This window comes from Cydia amplana, chromosome 16 (assembly GCF_948474715.1).
Source record: "Cydia amplana chromosome 16, ilCydAmpl1.1, whole genome shotgun sequence".
NCBI lineage: Eukaryota > Metazoa > Arthropoda > Insecta > Lepidoptera > Tortricidae > Cydia > Cydia amplana.
The window spans coordinates 2,410,404-2,428,586 of NC_086084.1; the positions used below are offsets into that span (position 1 = coordinate 2,410,404).

At 40.3% G+C, this 18,183-nt stretch overlaps 1 protein-coding gene across 1 annotated transcript in view; it reads right to left on the reverse strand.

The window, feature by feature from the left end:
* LOC134655326 (phospholipid-transporting ATPase ABCA3-like) overlaps positions 1–18,183 on the reverse strand; it is a 55,767-nt gene that overhangs the window by 27,660 nt on the left and 9,924 nt on the right. The window contains exons 4-19 of the mRNA XM_063510777.1: positions 16,758–16,878; positions 15,463–15,548; positions 14,921–15,079; positions 14,419–14,641; positions 14,089–14,253; positions 13,240–13,418; positions 7,773–7,913; positions 7,278–7,395; positions 6,397–6,551; positions 4,797–5,024; positions 3,750–3,888; positions 2,182–2,431; positions 1,940–2,146; positions 1,698–1,904; positions 1,456–1,662; positions 700–755 (exon numbers count right to left, since the gene is read on the reverse strand). Coding sequence (XP_063366847.1) covers positions 700–755; positions 1,456–1,662; positions 1,698–1,904; positions 1,940–2,146; positions 2,182–2,431; positions 3,750–3,888; positions 4,797–5,024; positions 6,397–6,551; positions 7,278–7,395; positions 7,773–7,913; positions 13,240–13,418; positions 14,089–14,253; positions 14,419–14,641; positions 14,921–15,079; positions 15,463–15,548; positions 16,758–16,878 — 2,641 coding nt within the window. The remainder of the gene's footprint in view (positions 1–699; positions 756–1,455; positions 1,663–1,697; positions 1,905–1,939; positions 2,147–2,181; positions 2,432–3,749; positions 3,889–4,796; positions 5,025–6,396; positions 6,552–7,277; positions 7,396–7,772; positions 7,914–13,239; positions 13,419–14,088; positions 14,254–14,418; positions 14,642–14,920; positions 15,080–15,462; positions 15,549–16,757; positions 16,879–18,183) is intronic.

An 18,183-nucleotide genomic window follows, 5' to 3' on the forward strand; every position in this document is an offset into this window, starting at 1 on the left:
TAGTCTATGCATCTACCCAACAGTGGACCAAAGGTATGGTGCATTTTTTTCGAGAGATGGCGCCATAACCTTAAATTACCATAACATTAAATCTGCTAACATTTAATCATGGCGCCATAACATTTAATCTGCTGTCGAAAAATGGCAGCAAATTAACTGTGGATACATAATTTTACCAACACAGTAACTCTCTATACACTCTATTCTGTTTGGTTATAAGAATCTAAACGCAAGTATAACTAGAGTTTCTAAACTCGTGGGCCCGTACATACGCAATGCGACTATTTATCTGACAAAGTATCAAAACAAGCTACGTAATTTAGTCGGGTTCGTTATTGAAAAACTTTTTTAAATGTGGCATTTGTGTATTTTAGTGGTAGGCAAAAATTTTAAGTGAGACTATGCACAGGCAAAGACAAATAATTTCTCTGCTACTCCTATAGAAAGTTCCATAAGACTATTCAGTTCCGACTCATACGTTGTCACTCTCTCTAGCATATTTACTTTTAGATTGGAATACAGTCTGCTTGTATTATTAAAGTGTACAAAAAACTGTCAAAGACGAATTGTTATAATAGGAAAAAAACTACGTTGAACTTTCATTGATACGAAACCAGCTATCAAATTTGAAGCGCAAATCTTGACGCAACGGGACACTAGGCTCATATAAATAAATATAAACTCTTTTTATTAATTTACCTGTTGTGGTGTTGTCTGGCTCCTCCGTATATGCCGGTTTGTCATCGCCGCATAGCCTGAAACAAAGCATTATACTTGCTAGAAGATACTAGAAGCCACTAAGGTATGAGTAGAAGCAAAATGGATGAATAAACCTGCAGGTTTTTTTACAATCATAATTAAAATGGGTAGCACACATTTTTAAATGTTTCCGTTAAGGAGGGATTGATGCAAAAAAAGAGTTTGAAACCTTTGTTATAAGGCTGAAAAATTGCATGGGCACATTATTTATTTATTTAATCTTTATTGCACATAAGAGAACACACTGTACAAAAGGCGAACTTAATGCCATAAGGCATTCTCTACCAGTCAACCTTTAGGCAAAGCAGATTATGAATGAATTCATTCATAAAGTGGCCATGCAATTTTGCAGCTGGGTATAACACACTACAGTTTTAACGCATTCACTGCTAGCAACCCGCCAGGCGGTGCACTATCCGTAGTCGCTTTTCGCTACATACGGTTTTTCCCATGTTATCGGCTACTCTCGTAGCGCGTAGCAAGCGCTGGCACTGAATGTGTTGTTAGGCGCGCATCTTCGAGGATTAACGAGGCGAATAGTTGAGGAAACGCGCTGTGTCCTTAGCAGGCAAGTTACAATGTCATGTAGGACACGCCATTAGGACGACGGTCGCGTCCGGCAAGACATAGGCGATGGATGATGTTATGGTCGCCTTCGAACTATAGTTGTGAATGAAAACAGGGAATAAAACTCACTCTAAAAACACTTCATCGAGCGTGCTTTTCCCAACGCCGATAGTATCAATCTGCAGTTTGGATCGCGCGTCTTCTAGCGATGCAAAGAGTTCAGGAATACGCGCCGTATCTTTAGCAGGTAGGTTGTAAGACACGCCGTTCGGACGACGGTCGCGGATGGTCGCGTCCGGCACGGTGGTAATGCATGATGTGATGGCCACCTTCAAACTATGAGTGTGAATAGAGAACGGAATAAAACTTACTCTAAAAACACTTCGTCTAGCGTGCTTTTCCCAACGCCGATAGTATCAATCTGCAGCTTGGATCGCGCGTCTTCTAGCGATGCAAATAGTTCAGGAAAACGCGCCGTATCTTTAGCAGGTAGGTTGTAAGACACGCCGTTCGGACGACGGTCGCGGATGGTCGCGTCCGGCACGGTGGTAATGCATGATGTGATGGCCGCCTTCAAACTATAAGTGTGAATAGAGAACGGAATAAAACTTACTCTAAAAACACTTCGTCTAGCGTGCTTTTCCCAACGCCGATAGTATCAATCTGCAGCTTGGATCGCGCGTCTTCTAGCGATGCAAATAGTTCAGGAAAACGCGCCGTATCTTTAGCAGGTAGGTTGTAAGACACGCCGTTCGGACGACGGTCGCGGATGGTCGCGTCCGGCACGGTGGTAATGCATGATGTGATGGCCGCCTTCAAACTATAAGTGTGAATAGAGAACGGAATAAAACTTACTCTAAAAACACTTCGTCTAGCGTGCTTTTCCCAACGCCGATAGTATCAATCTGCAGCTTGGATCGCGCGTCTTCTAGCGATGCAAATAGTTCAGGAAAACGCGCCGTATCCTTAGCAGGTAGGTTGTAAGACACGCCGTTCGGACGGCGGTCGCGGATGGTCGCGTCCGGCACGACGGTGGTGATGGCTGACGTGATGGAAGCTTCTTTGGGCGCGCCGATTGTTGTGAACGAGAGACGGTAGCCGGTTCCTGGTGAGTAAGTAAAATTATTGATAATAACGGGTGCTGATCGATAGCTATGCAATGTGTCGATCATTTTTCTTATCTAACCGTCGAACTTTGCTTTACGCAAGTCGGAGCTAATTTACAATTTAAATACAGTCACCTGCAATAATATGTTACACAGCGAAGGCCGCAAAATATCTGATATGATCTTATTTATAGAGCCATAAGAGCATGTCACATATTTTTGCGGCCTTCGAAGAGTAACATATTATTGCAGGTGATTGTACTTAGGTTTTCTTGGAGACTTGAAGAATTAGGTACTTTACTATGTAGAATTAGGTAAACCAGTGAAAATCGTTCGTTTTATAAACAAGCTATAATTTTTCTTTTCACAAGGGAATGCTAATATGGAAGAAGTCATCTGACTTTATGAGCAGGCGCATATGAAAGGTATTGTAATTTAGTTTTATATACAATCTTTTATGTACTTACTTACTTAGTACTTGCATTTGACTTGTAATTACAGTATCTATTTTACTTTATATATATTTGTTAACCTGTAATTCTTGTAAATCTTATTACTCGGTGCATTGGCACATGCTGTTATGCCGTGTAAATGTATTTAATAAAATAAATATACGCCAATTCCTGGGATTAGTTGCCAAGCGGACCCCAGGCTCCCATGAGCCGTGGCAAAAATGCCGGGACAACGCGAGGAAGATGATGAATGATGATACAATCTATATCAATATTTGCAACCGGCCAAGGACGCGCCGAGTCGGAGCGCACTTTACTAGATGTCAAAGTAACTTGAACCTTATATTAGAGATGCACCGGATATCCGGTTACTATCCGGTATCCGGCCTATCCGGCCGTTATTTTAGTATCCGGCCGGATACCGGATAGTGACCTATTATCCGGCCGGATACCGGATAGTAAAATTAACACATTTTGGGGTAAAAAATCTAAAAAACAGTCACGGTCATAATGCTAACGACACAGTAGATAGAAATGAATACGTAACCAATGTCACACAATACACTTATTTGTTTACACAAAAATACGCGCGCGCACTTGTAACTATAAACGAACTTATTTACTACATAATGACTGATAAAACTCCTAGAAATGTGTCACGGCGAACGTTCACTACGAAACAGGTTGAAACCTGCACGACGCGCACCTGCAAAACTCAAAATATAGGTATAGTTCCGCCGGCCGAATATCCGGCGGCCGGATACCGGATATTCGGCCAGTGTCCTAGCCGGATATCCGGTATCCGGCCAAACAACTATCCGTTGCATCTCTACCTTATATACAGTAACAAAAAGTTGATATTCACCGATGGCTCGCTTGAGGAACATCGATGTGGCGTGGCAGCGCAGTCGGCCGTGGTGCAGCGCCGCAATGCGGTCACCAAGCGCGTCCGCCTCCTCCATGAAGTGCGTTGTTAGTAGTAACGTTCGCTCGCCTCGGAGACTCTGTTATTTGCAACGATTTTATTAGGCTTCCGTACCTCAAAAGGAAAAAAACTGAACCCTTATAGCATCACTCGTGCGTCTGTCTGTCTGTCCGACCATTCCCTGCCTTTATCTCCGAAACTACTGGGTCTAAAATATTGAAAAAAATACACAAAATAGTTCTTTACCTATAAATGACAGGAAAACCTATTAGAAATGTGCAGTCAAGCGTGAGTCGGACTTAATGTACGGAACCCTTGGAACGCGAGTCCGACTCGCATTTGGACGGTTTTTTTAGACACAGCTAGATCTACAAAAGCACCGCAGCGAATGTAAAAAATAAAGGTTCGAATGTGTCAATGGGTCATCTTGTCCGAGACACTTAAAGTCCTGCAAGCATTTGTTAATTGTGGCGGTTTCTTTCTATACTTGTGGAGATTGTGAGATATTCATCAATATTTTTTTTTCTTACGAATGTCATGAAAAAATCGCGTCTTCAAAAATACCGCGTGATCGTACGAATGTCAGTGACGTAGGCGTGACGGCGGTGTTTCGTTACGTCCTCCACCATTTTTTCAACCTTATTTGATTTCCAACCACTTGCACAAAACGTGGCAAAAGAGAGATCCGTCTATTACTAATTTACTAGTCTCACTACCTGCATTTTATATAATAGAATATAATTTATTTGTAAGGACAAACAAACGAGACAAAACATAATATAAAACAAAACACAAAATAAGATTAAAGTGCCACGAAATGTCATCTCAGCATGTTGCTGGTGGCTTCCAGCGCTGGTTTCCGATGAGACAATCAAGTGAGAATAATCACGGAGGGTAACAGACAAGAAGAAAAAGACATAAAATAACACACATTGAACAAATAGTTAAATAAGAAAGTTACACAGAAAGAAGTTATAGTGTACTGACCAGCAATAAGTCCCACAGCTCACGGCGAGTCTCCACATCGAGCCCGCTAGTAGGCTCGTCCAGTACTAGCACCTGGGCGCCCCCAGCCACCGCGCAGGCCAGCTGCGCGCGCCGCTTCATACCACCCGACAACGCGCACGTTAACGCGTTCGCTTTGGTTGATAGTTGCAGCTTCGAGAATAGGTCCATGGCTGACTTGCGGGCTTGAGAGCGTGTTTGGCCTTTGAGCTGGAAATATTGTGTGTGTGTGTGTGTTGGAAATGATCTTGGAGTGAGTCAAATTGACAAAAAAATTGTAACTATACTTGAAAATTGGAACTGTCCGGATTTCCGAAAAAATTAAAAACTACCTACTTTGTTTATTTTTTAGATCAGGGGCCTTACCATGATGTCCTTATTGCGATGCGATGTTTAGGATCTACACGGAATTGCTAAATGACGGAGCTACATAAGGAGCATAACTCTTCCCTTAGCGATTCAGTTTAGGTCCTAAACAGAATTGCAATAAGACATCATGGTAAGGGTCACTTATTTGAACTGTCGATGCCGGAAATATTTGGAGATTCAAAACTTCAAAACACGTTTATGCTATACTATTTCTCGGACACAATGTATTAGAGTACCCTGCCGGGGTACCCCCTAAATTTCTTGAGTCCGCCATAAGTATGTTTTCATCGCACTAACCGAGAAATAATATTCTCTAAATTTCATTTAAGCCCTTTAAATATGACTTGTTTATTGCGTAGTCATGATTTGAGAATCTGGAACACAAAGTTAAAGTTATTATCTTGTCGTTGGAGTAAGTATCTTCCAGCATTCCCTATCTTGCGCCAGCTCTTTGACTTTTGATACGACACGACCCCTAGTTTTTTTTTGTACTTTTTTATTTTTATTACTTCAAAAATCATGATTAAATCTTACCATAGCGAAGAACATGGCGTGCTCCAGCACCGTAAGATGCGGCAAGAAGATGTTCTCTTGCGGGCAGAGGCCGATAAGTTTGCGGACGTCCTTTGCTTGCTTGACTGTGTCCTTGCCTTTTGTATTATTCTTATTTTTTATTACCTACCTCAAAAATCATGATTAAATCTTACCATAGCGAAGAACATGGCGTGCTCCAGCACCGTAAGATGCGGGAAGATGTTCTCTTGCGGGCAGAGGCCGATCAGCTTGCGGACGTCCTCTGCTTGCTTGACTGTGTCCTTGCCTTTTGTATTTTTATTATTTTTTAACACCTCAAAAATCATGATAAAATCTTACCATAGCGAAGAACATGGCGTGCTCCAGCACCGTAAGATGCGGGAAGATGTTCTCTTGCGGGCAGAGGCCGATCAGCTTGCGGACGTCCTTTGCTTGCTTGACTGTGTCCTTGCCTTTTGTATTATTCTTATTTTTTATTACCTACCTCAAAAATCATGATTAAATCTTACCATAGCGAAGAACATGGCGTGCTCCAGCACCGTAAGATGCGGGTAGACGATGTTTTCTTGCGGGCAGAGGCCGATCAGCTTGCGGACGTCCTCTGCTTGCTTGACTGTGTCCTTGCCTTTTGTATTTTTCTTATTTTTTTAACACCTCAAAAATCATGATTAAATCTTACCATAGCGAAGAACATGGCGTGCTCCAGCACCGTAAGATGCGGGAAGAAGATGTTCTCTTGCGGGCAGAGGCCGATCAGCTTGCGGACGTCCTTTGCTTGCTTGACTGTGTCCTTGCCTTCAACTAGTACGCGGCCGGACGATGCGGATATCAGACCTGGCGAATATGGGGGTTAAATTTCTATTACTTATAGAATTATCTATTCATAGTATGAAAAAAGACATAACATCTGATTATGGCTAAAACAGCCGATTGCAGATAAAATTAGAGAAAAAAACAACGGGTTGCACTCCGGGAGTGCTGGCAGAAGTGAAAACTCAATCACTATTGCAAAATGTCTGCAGCACTATGTATAATTGAGGTTAACGCCATCTAGCGTTATTTCGTCGCATTACTTGAAACCCACACATAAGCACATCACTGTTAGTACTCGAGTTATATTAATACCAGTTAGAGGGAAACTCACTAGATGGCATTTAAATCAATAAAGAAAAACTCAATGACATTGTAAGTTTTTCGATCAGGTCACGTGTCCGTCTTACGGTCACGTGATCTGTCTCGAGTCTAACATTTTTTCCCCACCTCAAAAAGTGCACAGCGCCGCTAAAGAAGTTTTCACTTCAAAAAACGTACGAACGAACTTGCAAGGGACTTGGTGAATACCAATGACAAACCGAGTAGGCTGAAAAGGTGGCAATACTGCGGCTACACCAGAGGCACTAGCAGATAAATTCTGTCAATGTCAAGAGTATTTAATTGAATACCTCTCAAAACCCTGAAAAAAGAAATAACATCTGATTATGGCTTAAACAGCCGATTACAGATAAAATGAGAGAAAAAAAAATTGAGCACAAAATGAAAATCTGGGCATAAAATACAAACCGGTGATGATGTTGATGAGGGTGGTCTTGCCGGCGCCGTTGTGGCCGAGCAGCACGGTGATCTCGCCGCGGTACACGGTTAAACTCACGCCACTCAACGCCGGGTCTTTGCCGAACGACTGAAATAATCCAGTGCATGAGTCTATCCGTCCTTGCAGATTACGTCGTTGACATCTCGCCTTGCCAAAATAATGCCCTGTTTACTCTTGGGCCATGCAAAAGCGTTTGATACCATGACGATCCCGAATCTACTCAATAAAATCGAATAATGAGGAATGAGTCTATGATCTAAGACTTAGTTGTTTATGTGGGAATATTTTTTATAGAAAATGTATAATGTTTAGACTGAAAACGTAGAAGTGGCAAACTCTCTCCTAATTATGGTGTTCCACAAGGGAGTATCATGGGGCCAAACTTTTTCCTTATTTATATGAATCATCTAAGTACTAAAAGCGTATCATTATTAGACGATATCGAGAGAGGTTTATTTTCTTACCTTGTAGACATCGTTGACCTGTATGCCAACCGGGAGGCCAGCGGGGGCCTTCTCGAAGTAGCGCGGGTCGGCCTCACATGGGTCGAACTGGGTCTCTTCCGGCGCGACCTCTACTTTTGGCTGCATGCACCAATAATCTTTCTGAAAAGAGTGAAATAATTTTTTTTTTTTTTTTAATTTATCCAAAACTCTTAAATACTAATATAACAATACAAACAGCGAGCGAAAACCGCGTACGGTTTATCTGCCGCCATTGTCGCTCGTTTACATTCCGGTTTGGTAGTTATTTATCTAGATAATAAGGAAAGGATGGTAAGTACATATAAATAATCATTTTAGCTAACCTGAGTTGCTGTTAAACAACTCGGGCGCGCACCTGTGCTTGATAACAACATATTTTTTATTATTGTTTTGGTCTTATGTGTATTATTAAGTATATTTTGATTTACATCGTTAGGCCATGAGTTTAATGTATGGGGTAACGTAAATTGCCAGACTCTTTTTCCGTAGGTATTATTGTAAGTAGGTAGGACATACATAGGTATATTGATATTTCTTAATTTTTGTGACCTAGATCTATTTTTAAGGTAAGGTAAGTTAGCGATTTCATCACATACTAGCATCATTTTAAACTTATCATAGACATTAATTATTTTACAGTAATTAAATAGCTTTGTTTCGTCATTTCTATACATTTTCCTTATCGAGTTAGGTACAATTGTTTTTATAAGGCTTAGCTGTAGTTTATATATATTATCTAAGTAAGTTTTATAAGTTCTGCCGTAGCTACTTAAGCTATAACTAATGATAGATTCGGCTAATGACATGTATAACATTCTACGGGTACTAAAGGGTATTTTATATTTCAAAAGGGATAAATTGGACAATATGGATCTCAGTTTATTACAGACATAATTAATGTGTGGGCCCCAGTTAAATGTATTGTCTATCTTAAGGCCAAGGTATGTGTGTGTATCTACTTGCTCCAGGGGTTCGCAATCGCATGTAATCGTTGTAACGCGGTGTAGGCACTGGTGTTTGTGTGCTATGATCCTATGTTTTATTTTGCATTTTTTGTAAGCGGAGTGGATATACATAACTTTTGTTTTTTCGTAGTTAATGACTAATCCCACATCGTGGGCCCATGCACATAATAGGTTGAAATTTTTTTGTAGGATATTTTCTGCTATTTTTATGTCGGAGTGGGCGGCCATGAGGCAAGTGTCGTCTGCGAATTGGTACACAGAACCGTCAGCAAATATATTGCACATATCATTTACGTACAGTAGGTATTCAGTTGTTGAGAAAATCGACCCCTGTGCGGTGCCTCTCTCTGTGGGAATTAAGTTACTATAAGTATTGTCGACTTTTACTGCCGTGAAACGATTAGTATGATAGTTTTTTATTAGTTCTAAAAAAGGGCCCTGTATACCACTTCGCAGAAGCTTGTTATAAAGTGTGTTGAACCTCAAAGTATCAAAGGCCTTGCTGAAATCAATAAATAGGACAAGTACATGTTTTTTGTCATTTAGGTAGGTATTGACTTCGTTTGTGAAGTTACATAATAGTTGAGAAGTATTTTTTCCCTTCTGAAAGCCGTATTGTTTGTGATTAATAATGTTATTTTCATGTAAAAAGTCCTGTATTTGGTTTCCAAAAAATCTTTCAATTATTTTATCAACACAAGATAATATCGTTATAGGTCGGTAGTTATTAGTGTCGCAATAGCTCCCTTTTTTATGAATCGGTCTAATGGTGCCTATTTTTAGTTTGTCGGGGTAAATTGAGGTATTGCTGCAAGTATTTATTAAGTGGGTAATAATTGGGGTGATTTCCGTGTTTATGTTTTGAATATCCGCCGCTCGTATCCCATCTATGCCTGGACTTTTTTTTTAATTGAGTTGGTTTATGATTAGTGAGACAGTTTTTTTGGTGGCTTTTTTTACATTTAGCGAAATAGTTGGGTTCTGGGCGTACGAGCTTTCTGTTAAAATTGGCTTATCACAGGCCGAACATATTTTGTTTACGTTATCTCTGAAATCGTTAGCAAATTTATTGACTATGGCGTGAATGTCGTAATTTTTGAAATTTTTTATTACAATTTCGTCGATCGATCTTGTGATCTTACCACATAATTTGTTAACGATTTCCCAGACTTTTTTTTGATTTTTAAAATTTTCACGTATGTCATTTTTTATTTTCTTATTTTTTAAATTATTTATATATTTATTTGTTTTATTTCTGTAAATATTATATAAGAGTCTTTTTTCCGCATTACTTTGATCTTGATGCCATATTTTGTACAATTCGTCCCTTTTTTTACACATTTTTATTACATTGTCGTTTATCCAATTAACATTTTTCCTTTTACTCATATGGGTTTTAGTTTTATATTTACATTTATCATAGGCTATTTTAAATTTATCTATTATGAAGTTAAGTACATCGTTTGGGTCATCATATTTTAGACCAAGGCTCCAGTCAGCAGCACGCAGTTCCATTGTCACCTTTTTGTTATCTATTTTAAGTGCGTATTTTGGTTGCATTGGCGCGGGCAAGTTATCTACTAATGCGAAACCTGTTATGAGGTGGTCGGCGAGCGCATTGTTGATTACTGTGGTTCTTATCTGGCTGGTATTGTTACTACGGCCGGCCGGCGGTTGGTAACGGATGAACACATGATCGATACACGACTTAGTAATACGGTTGCCTCTTGGTTCTATACGTGTGTACTGGCTGATGCCTTGTTCCAGACCTTTTTCGCTTAATTTATTTAGGTAATATGATACTGTGGGATTGGATTGCTTCAAGTCGATGTTTATGTCACCTATGATTACATAATTATTATTGTTACTAAGTGGGGGGGATATAATTTTTGATAGTTCTTGCACAAATAGGGTTTTATTTAAATTCGGAGGTCTATATATAGCACATAGATGTATGTTAAAGTTGGAATTCGTTGTTATCTTACCTAGGATACATTCAAAGTTATTTGTTGATATCACGTGCCTGTCAAAGCGAATACTTTTATGTACGTAGACGATTACTCCGCCGCCCCTTCTATCGGTCCGTAGCTCGGTAAAGTGTTCGTAATTGTCTAGTGTGAACAGTCTTACACATTCGTGCGAGATGTTTGCTTCGGTCACCACTATAACATGCACCGTTTTTGAACTACTAGTTATCATGTATTCTAGTTGCGTGAAGTTTTTAACCATGGATCTAATGTTCACGTGTAAGGTTATGATAGAATTCTGTTGAGGAGGAATATTGTCGACGAACTCGTTCCAGGTGTTGTGGTTTTCTTCTATAATGCTTGAGAAGTGTGTGTCGTCCATTTTGATTCCTAATATTTAACGTAGGCAGTTTCATTACGTTTGGCTATTCATTCTGTGTTTGTTTCCTCATTGTCTCCTGCAAGACGGCTTATGTCTTTTGTTGAGCGAATTATGTGCGGTTTGCCTTTGTCGTCCTTTCGTGCATATACCAGTCCATTTTTGCACCATACGTATTTGAAGAGGCCTGATTCCTGTAGAGATGTTTTGGCTTTCCACCTCAAGAATGCGGTGAAGGGTGTTAGTGACTCGCGCAGTATTATTTTTGAGTCCTTTTCCGTTCGCAGGACATCTTTGGCACTCATGTTAGTTGTTTTGGCAGCGCCTAGCCATGCGCCACGGCAACCTTCTCGGAGCTTGACAACAATCGGCTCTTGTGCTCGCCTGGCCGCTGTGCCCGCAGATGATGTGTTAGCAGCGTCTTCGGAAACACTATTGTTGTTCTTGGCACTATGTTTCGGTTCTTTCCGGTACACGTTGACAATGTCTTGGATATTTTGGTTGAGCTTGGTACATATTGTTTTGGTAATAGACAGGACGTCTTCTTGCTCCTGTTTTTCGATGCCAACGATTTCTAATTGGTTGTTGATGAGGTTTTGTTCTAACGCGTTAACCCTTTGTTCTAACACTTCATTTTTTAGGAGAAGGTTCTTGCAGTTGTTTTTTAGGCCTAAGTATTGTTTTTCAAAATCGTTTATCTTTATTTCATAGTCGTCGATCTTATCTGAGTAGAATTGTAGTGATTTTTTCATTTCCGTATGGATGAGTTCACGTATTTCGCGCTTGAGATCGCTTAGCATTGTTTCCAGGTTGATGGGGGTAGGTGTTGGCACGCATTCCGTATCGGTGTTCTCGTCTTCCTCGACGTCGGGCATTATGAACGAAATCCTTTTTGCGTTGGTACTCCCAACGCAATTTCGGCATTTCCAATCTGCAGCTTCCATCGTAAATAATATATTTAGCTGTTCTGGAGACAGGTCGGCACACTTGCCGTGTATCCACTTGTTGCATTTGCTGCATTGGAGGCCTGGCTGTTTTTTAGTTAGCACTTTGGTGCATTTAGAGCACTTATAGTTCACCATGACTGTTAATTTCGGTTGTGACACTTAGTTTCGTACTGCACCTATGCGCGTAATTATTCGCGGCGCGCGCGTGGTTTCCTTATCGCTGCGAGCGAGCGACTAATGAGACAATCATTCGATTTTGTAAATTCCAATGTACATCTATCACAGTAAAACCAGGGGGGTGTCACTCCGCAGTTTAGGTACATTTGGCCGGCGCGCCCATCGGACAGGCGTATGGCAGTGGGCTGCCGCTCGGCGCGCACGATAGTCGTGTTATGCGGCGCTCGCGCAAAATTGAAAATACACAATGGCTTCGAAACTTACTTCCGTGACAATCAGACATACTATCTCCGGATAAAAAATGTATGTTTACATAATCAACGTTTGTAATTCCTACATATTTATCTTAAAAATAATAAATCAGTGGGTATAAAGTCTATTTTTTTATTCGGTAGACTGAAATGACAGTTCATAGTATGAAATTTCAGTCTACCGAATAAAAAAATAGACTTTAGGTATAAAAACTTGTCAAGTGATAACCCCGTGCCGACACTCACAGCTCGGTCATAAAACTGCGGCGCGCAAAGGAGATTCACGGTTCATGCGCGGTTATAAGTTTCAATTCTGCTTGCAGGCGGCGATATAGGTGTAATTTTATACCTAAATCTAACTTTTGTGAAGGAGTGAATTTTCTGTACGGTAGTACTATTAGTTATTCTGTGGTAAAACATTATAATACTACCCGTTCGCTTTAGTTGGCTGTCGGCGACCGTTACATGATATCAACACGTACTAGTACTGTCGACAAAAAATAAGTTCCTACATATTTTATTTTTTAATGCTCACTTTATTTAATAATTTTTGTGGTTGTATTAAATGTAAGTAATAAAAGTAGTTGTAGAGCTGTGGTAGCCGTGTGGATAAGGCGTCAGAGGGGATGACGCGGGAAAGCGGGCCACGAGTTATCGGCAACTTGAAGCGAACGGGTAATAATATCTTGAATCAAACGGGATTCGCATATATTTTATATCATTGGATTTTGCCTCAGATCTGGCGAATAACTAGACTTACACTAAATGGAAAGTTCCAGGGTAACGCTTGCCCGTACTTCCCCGGTCGCACTCTAGAGAGGTACCAGGCGATCATAGACAGCAGGATTATCTGTAGCACCATGAATAGATACAGTTCGGCGACGGCGGTCTGTTCGGCTGCGTTCCGCGTCCACATGTTTGTGATCGATATGCTGCCACCTGTAACAATACTACAAATTAAACCTCAACTCTTAATATTGCTGGTTGAACATTCATAATGTACCATAATACCACACCAACATGCTTAGATGGTTTGAAAAATTACCACAAAAATGTATGTTTTTGAATAATTAAAAACGATGGTTTTAAGAGCGATCTAGGAGAGAGTAGCCATGGCAACAAGAAATAGTTATTTGTTTAACAAGGGGGCAAAGTTGTTGTTTAACCGCTCGTGCTAATATTGATACCCGAGTAAGCGAAACATTTCGAAATTGAATGAAGGTTCGAAAAATGGAATCTTGAGCGTTGCGAGGGTTTCAAAGCACGAGGGTTAAACGAAATTTGGTCCCGAGTGAAACACAAAATTTTTCACCACACCAATCCGAAGCAAATATTAAATGTAAAATATCAAACAAAATCAAACCAAATCAAATCCAAATGAATGTTATTAAATATTTGTCATCCAAAATCATCATTTATAAGTCAATTCAAGTCAAGCAAACGTAAGAAAGCAACTCAAAATTTGCATTACATTACTTTGCCTCACATGTGAATAAAATGCAACTTTGCTATCAGTTTTTGAAGTGCAAAATAAGCCTTTCCGAGCTGGTGTGGTGAAAAGTTGATTCACCCATATACTAACACGGTTTATACTAAAGGTACAACTTACCGAACATTTCTCTAGAACCAATTGCCCTCCAGAACCGCACGAAAGGGTCATGTGGCAGTAGACAGCACAGGAGAGACAAGGCGCGGCTCTTGAGTTTCTGACTCAACATACTGGCGACTAGGAATGCGGTATAGACTGACATGGTGATCAGTTCCAGGTATTGAGCTAAAAAAAACACGTTTTAGTAGGTCAGTCTTTTTATTCAGCCATCGCGAGTGCTATAGAACCCGCACGTAACGGGTATGAGATCGTCTATCTAATAGTACAGTATAGTGTACCGTGTAGAGTCATATGTAGAGCTCTTTCTTAGGAGCTATACCGAGTACTTACTCATGTTAAACACGTAAACTGTGACGAACGCCAGCGCTACCACAATCAAGAAATGTAGCGCCATCGCGAGTGCTATGTAGAAACCGCACGTGACGGGTATCAGGTTGTCAATCTTGTAGAACAGTGCGCCGCCCACCGCGTAGAGAAGGAGATGGGGTACTAGGTCTAGGACGTGGGAGATGCTTAGCTCTTCCCAGGACACGCCTACCATTTTCACCAGCTCCTGCGAATGAAACGTTAGTTTAATATTGATAAAAAAGAGGTGAAATGGGAACCAAAAACGCGCCATCTTGGTTACCATACAATGCTTGTGAGGAAGGAAAATTTGAGAGTGCTCAACCACGCCATCTGGCTGTCAGCTAACTCACTGTTGTAATCTGATCCTTATACAGTATAGACGTAAAGTCCACTCAGTTCCCTGTTCTGTATTCTGGCGTACACACGGTGTTGCTGTAATCTGAACCTTATACACTACGACATTAGGTCAATAACTTCCACTCACATGCATGCCGCTGTTTTTCTCCTCGAAAAGCCTGCCCGTGAGGAACACGAACGTGAGTGTAAGTGCGAACGGCAACAAAAATGCCGATAGCTGGCTCACCGCCACCACGTTGGTGTTGAATTGGGCGGCCGCAAAGGGAAATTCTTGGAGTTCCATGGTCTGTGGAGACAGAAAAAATTAGATTAAAAATTTAGTTACTTGGAGACTTAAGGTCTAGAGACTATGTGTGAAATAAGAACGATTAAGTGAAATGAACAGGGAAACATTTTGATGTTGGTTCCTTTAATTTAGTTTAATATAACATTTTCAGAATAGGGAGAATTTAGAATAATTTTATCGATCTAAAACACAAATTTTGACCATGGTCCGCGCCCATGATAATGTGACAAGAACAAATATACCGCAAGCTAAATATTCCGCCCTTACATACATTGTAGTAAGTCAACGTTTTTATTTAGATTCGTCAACTCATCATGCTACCTCATCCTCACCGATCATCAGGAGAAATTAAGGTCAGAAAGGTGCCTTTTAAAAAAACTAACCTGGCCTATATTGGCGCCGGTCAAAAGACGCAAATAGCTGGTGTCTATGGCCCACTGCAGACGCATGAACTCCTCGTACTGCATACCTGCAAAAAAAAAATTATAGGACAATTTTACACATCGACCTAGTCATAGTAAGCTCAAGTAAGGCTTGTATTGCGGGTCCATAACTAAGGAACAAATATTTGTGATAAACACACAAATAAGTGGCCATACCAGAATTTGAACCCGGGACCTCCTCTTCGTAGGCAGGATCACTACCGACTAGGCTAGAAGGCCGGCAAAAAGGCATTTTTAACGTTTTTACAAGGATCTAAATTTGCCACCAATAACGACCATAAGGGTTTGAATTTAGTATTGAATTTTGACTGTCATTGCTGGCCCGATATCTCGTCTGTGGGACTAAAGGGGTAAATAGTGATAAGAAATAAATTATGTTGATAGGGTTGAAATTAATGTCTTGTTCTTTCTACGCCTATCAACTCCTATGCAGCAGATTGCGTTGTTGGCCTGCGGTAGCTTAAGATGAAAGGAAAATAAAGAAAGAAAATACATTTATTTAACGCCACAACATAGTATGTACATAAAAAAGAAAGGCATGCAGACAAAAAAAACATTTGGACGCTAAAATAGGATCCCCCTCAGCATAATGCCACGGTAAACCGTGGCGATGGTTTTCTGTGGGGACCTGACTTAATCAAAAGTAATAATAAGTTTTCTCAAAAATGGACGGCAAAGTCGACGTTGCCGGTTAAAAAATAGGTCGCGAAGTGCGTAGTTTATGGTCATTCAAAAAATTAAAAAGTTATAAACATTGCAGGCTCGATTTCGGGACTGCAATGTTGCATACAAATTCCATTATTTAACGAGTTCCAAACTTTTTAAAACTTTAAATGGCCATATCAAATGAAGGCATAGGTCCATTAAACAGCCAAACAGATGATCAGCACTTATTATTATAATTTGGTACCGTGACTATTTAGGTGTCTCAAATACGTTGGCGTATTTTCAGCAGAAAAATACACGTCTTTTTTTTTAAGGCGGCAAGCAAATCTTTTTAATGGTTTTACTTTATTCTGTGAAAATTAGAACGTTGCTTCTGTAAAATATTTCTATTTCTTGCAGCATTATTGAGAAAAAACACTATATATGACTCGGCTGGAAGGCTACTTGCTGGCTTCGGATTCAATTAAACGGACTCCCAAGGTCGTCCGTTTAAAACGAATCCTCAGCCTGCAAGTAGCTACTTCCGAACCTCGACAATAATGTACTATTAATTGATGATGAAGACTTACCAAAGTACTCATGGTGTCCCATATCTAACGGGTCTTCAGGTTCGTACTGGTTGGTCCTGAAATTGTTCTTCATCCGAATCGTGTAGTTCAGTTTGTTCGGCCACATTTCGGACTCCATATTCTGTAGGTAAAAGAGTTGTTGTAGTTATTATAGGCAGTGGCGTGCACTTCATAAAGGCACTGCCTACCCTACTATAATTCCGATATATATCCTTTTAAACTACTTTAATTTATACTTGATCGTATCTGTAATCTATAAAACATTCTAAAAAATTAATAAGCGCTCCATCTACCGGTGTCCGTTGTCGTCATCTATAATTCTACGCAACGAAGTTTACACCACGCGGGCCACGCGGCACTAGCGCCGCTGCGCGCCTGCCGCCTTGCACGGCAAAGACAGAAAACATTTCGGCCTAAACCTTTCTATGTGTGCATGTCCGTGAGTCGTAGTTACGCGGTAACAGTGTAGTGGGCCTTCCTATAAATACGAGCACACAATGATACAAGTAATGCACACATTTAGACGCTGATAGGCAGCGCCTATCGTTCGAATCCTTAACGATGAAGGCCGAAGGTTTCCGAATAGTTCCGATGCGATGCATGATTACGTGACTATTTTAAAAAGTAGCATTTGTTATGGTAACTTAGTATAAAGACGAGACTACTTTTTCATTCGTTTAGTTTACTTATTTATTTACATTTTTTTTATTTTGTTCGGTGAGATAACGATAACAGTTACCGGCAATTAGAATAATTGTGATTAGTGAAAATATGGATATTTTAAATTGTGAACGTTGTACGGTGTGTGTGTGTGTGTGTGTGTGTGTACCGACTATTAAAAATTATGCATACTCAAAGCTTTCTTTTAGCAAAAAAAAGTGATTGAAAAGGGCCGGTGAACATCGGAATTGCAATTAACACAAACAAGTGGTAAAGTAAAATCAATCAGTTTTCGTATATTTGCCGTGGTTAATTACATACTTAATTACGTACGTTATTATTAACCGACTTGACAAGGATGTGAAACCATCACGGATTTTTGTTGGTAAGCTAGTAAGACTGTTAGTAGCTCTTATTTTAAGGGTTCCGTACCCAAAGGGTAAAAACGGGACCCTATTACTAAGACTCCGCTGTCCGTCCGTCCATCTGTCTGTCACCAGGCTTTATCTCATGAACCGTGATAGCTAGGCAGTTGAAATTTTCACAGATGATGTATTTCTGTTGCCGCTATAACAACAAATACTAAAAACAGAATATAATAAATATTTAAGTGGTGTTCACATACAACAAACGTGATTTTTTTGCAGTTTTTTGCGTAATGGTACGGAACGCTTCGTGCGCGAGTCCAACTCGCACTTGGCCGGTTTTTTTTTGCCTACCCAGTCTCAAATCTCTGTGCACGCCACTGATTATAGGTTATTAAATT